The following is a 3,285-nucleotide window of genomic DNA, read 5'->3' as shown; positions in this document are numbered from 1 at the left end:
TTAAAATATATATGTTAGTTGATAAAAAAAGATTTATTCAATTGAAAATGTTTACATAATATTTTGTAAAAATACGAATGTTTTAAATTGATTTGTTAAGATGATGTTCTTCAGGCAAGTTTTAATAAATAGTCGTGTCTTTTCCATATCATTCAAGTCTGAGGCTACTTTCACACTTAAACTGCAAATAAATCAAGAATATATAATCAATTGAAGCATAATAAAGACAAATAAACATTATGTAAATTCATGGTAATATCATTCATCGTTGGTTGTAGACGTTGCACAGCTAGATTTTATATGTCAACGGAGGCCATATAAAGGCAAATGAGAGTAGACAGAGTGAGGATGGACGCAAACAGTATGAAGCAGAAAAAGTCCAGAAAGTCAGACACGTCCTTCCACGTGTACGGCTCGTCTGCGAAGGCATCCATGGAGTCTACATCAGCATCCATATTCATCGCGCTCACATTGCTCTTCCTCCTGTTCACCGCCGCCACATTGCTCTTCCTCCTGTTCACCACCGCCTTAATGCTCTTCCTCCTGTTCACCGCCGCCACATTTCTCTTCCTCCTGTTCACCGCCGCCACATTGCTCTTAACCCTTTTCACCGCGGTCGCATTGCTATTCCTCCTGTTCACCGCGGTCACATTGCTCTTCCTCCTGTTCACCGCCGCCACATTGCTCTTCCTCCTGTTCACCGCCACCACATTGTTCTTCCTCCTGTTCACCGCGGTCACACTGCTCTTCCTCTTGTTCAACGCGGTCAAATTGCTCTTCCTCCTGTTCACCGCCGCAACATTGCTCTTCCTCCTGTTCACCGCCGTCACATCCTCCTGTTCACCGCCGTCACATTGCTCTTCCTCCTGTTCACCGCCGTCACATTGCTCTTCCTCCTGTTCACCTCGGCCATATTGCTCTTCCTCCTGTTCACCGCCGCCACATTGCTCTTCCTCCTGTTCACCGCGGTCACATTGCTCTTCCTCCTGTTCACCGCCGCCACATTGCTCTTCCTCCAATTCATCGCCGACACTTCGTTCTTCCTCCTGCATACACGGCATTTAAAGAAGTTCTTCAGGGCAACAAGAGGGCAAGGGCCCTTGTTGGATTCTGGGAAGTTGTTGGTGCGGACAAGTGCGACGCCGAATAACGCGACGGTAGGGCTGTTGCCAGTTTGAATCAGAAGGAAGACGGCGACGATTGCCATTTTTGCCGGATGACTGAGACAGAGTGAACGAGACTATGGTCAAGAAAACGGCAAAGGTCAAGAAGACTGTGACGGCGTACCTGACTTCTCCGCTATCGCTTGGCAAGACGAACGTGTAAAGGTCCATGACAGCAAGAAACAGTACGGGAAGCACTATGGTCAGCAAGAAATACATTGGCTTCCGCTTAATTCGGACGGTGATTATAATGGTCGTTTCATCTGAATTTTTGTCTATTGTCCAGCAGAATTTGATCACGACCCATTCCGAGTTGGGCTCGTACTCATCAAAGACAAATCCATAATCCCCGGCCTGCATAGTTACCTACAAAATATTCGTCGATGTAAAATCTTTTATTTTATATTATGTCTTCAGTATGTAGATTTGGTCATTTTCACTTTCAATTTTAAATATCGATGCTATTTGCTTCGTGGAAAAGAAAAATAAATTCGTTTTACAAATGAGTATGTATTAATAAGCTTAGATTTTTTCGACATTATGATTAAGGTATTTCCATTTTTGGAGAGTTCTTAAATTAGCAATATATAAACTAGGAATAGGAACGAATACACACAATCATATTGGAATATTCGTATGTGATCATTCAAATATTCAATTTTTAAACTTTTATTTAATCGTTGGACCGTCCGGATCGAAGTTCTGTAATTGATTGCCACAAATACCACAATAAATCGTATCGCAGATCTAAAAAGGACGATAAAGTAATCATTCTAAAAGGTATTATTTGTAATAATGTTCTTCCTTTTAACTTACTTTATGTTATTTTCATATAATATAAGATATTTGCCGCAAACATATTACCGTAAATCGTATGTATTTCAATACTTTTCTAAATTGTGTGGCGTACTTGCTTACGAATATTGCACCTTGCCTTCGTTTTATCACCTGAGCGCGTGTAATAACTTTAAACGCGAGAGTGAGGCATTGTGATTTTTTTAACGTAAGGGTAATTAGGATCTAAACTGTACCACAAGTGTTGGGCGTGTGGCCTAGTCACTACCCCCACCCCCTCTAGTACCCCCCCCCCCCTGTGAAAAATATAAATAAATGGCTTAAACAATCATCGAACACTATCAAATTTTCAATCACTTTGAAGAAAAAAAATAATTCTGATATAATATATCTTCAGACACCAAACATAATTTATTGGCTAGAACGATAAGTAGCGCAGAAAAATACACATTTTTACTTAAATAAAGCTTCTCTGAATTCAATGTGAATGCAGCAAAAAACCATTAATGTTCGCTGTATATGGTGTTCCAAATTTGAAGTTGTTATAAACTTAATAGTTATACTCTGTGTCAGACATGAGCCAAGTATTTTTCCAAATGAGTTTTAATGAAATAAAGTAATCCGCACACACGTAACTTTTTAATTCATACTTTAGTTCAAATCAGTTTGACAAATTTCAGAATACCATACATCGACTTCAAGCGTTTTGTGTCTCTTAATTTGGAATGAAATACACGCTTCAAAAGACAAGAAACACAATTTAAATGCAATTATTAAATCTATAAAAAAATACCCTGTATCTTGCATTTCGTGACTCGACCCAGTATGGATAGCAGAAGCTTAGTCCTGGATCCATGGGTAAGTTTTTGACCCGCGAATCCGATTCTTGTTCGAGCACCGTTTGATTACTTTTACAGAAAACCTGTTTTAAATCAGTGGAAATCATTTTGTAAATTGTGCAGTGACTTTTGATCGGTGCATATGCATCTTTTTGAACATATTAGCGAAGATTTATTAGCGTGTTGCACTGCTGTTGACGATTTAACACTTAGTATGTATACTTGTATATACGTTACACGTAAAAAAGGGGGCGTTATAAAAATCGATTGAGTCATGCTACATTAATTAATAATGATTGCTTTATCTCAAAATAATTGCATGGCATCTGGAAAATCTGGAGTAAAATAGGTCGAAGCATTCCGATACTATTGGTCCTCCAGTATTATATTTGTTAGACTTTCGTTGAAAAGAGATTTATTGAGACGCATTTTGGGACAGGAGCATGGTTTGTAATTATTCAAAACATGTAGCGATATTCCCTTTACGG

The 3,285-nt window shown here is 39.1% G+C and overlaps 1 protein-coding gene across 1 annotated transcript; it reads right to left on the bottom strand.

The window, feature by feature from the left end:
* Nucleotides 1–296: 296 nt before the first annotated feature.
* LOC127869790 (putative uncharacterized protein DDB_G0274435) lies at nucleotides 297–1,523 on the bottom strand. The gene is made up of 2 exons (XM_052412452.1): nucleotides 1,293–1,523; nucleotides 297–1,046 (listed from the first exon to the last, which is right to left on the bottom strand). Exons 1-2 carry the CDS (start codon nucleotides 1,521–1,523, stop codon nucleotides 297–299), a joined length of 981 nt encoding a protein of 326 aa, XP_052268412.1.
* Nucleotides 1,524–3,285: the final 1,762 nt, after the last annotated feature.

The sequence above is a fragment of the Dreissena polymorpha genome, chromosome 2, assembly GCF_020536995.1.
Source record: "Dreissena polymorpha isolate Duluth1 chromosome 2, UMN_Dpol_1.0, whole genome shotgun sequence".
Classification (NCBI taxonomy): domain Eukaryota; kingdom Metazoa; phylum Mollusca; class Bivalvia; order Myida; family Dreissenidae; genus Dreissena; species Dreissena polymorpha.
The sequence above is the reverse complement of the archived record's forward strand: the minus strand, read 5'-3'. Positions and strand labels throughout refer to the sequence as shown.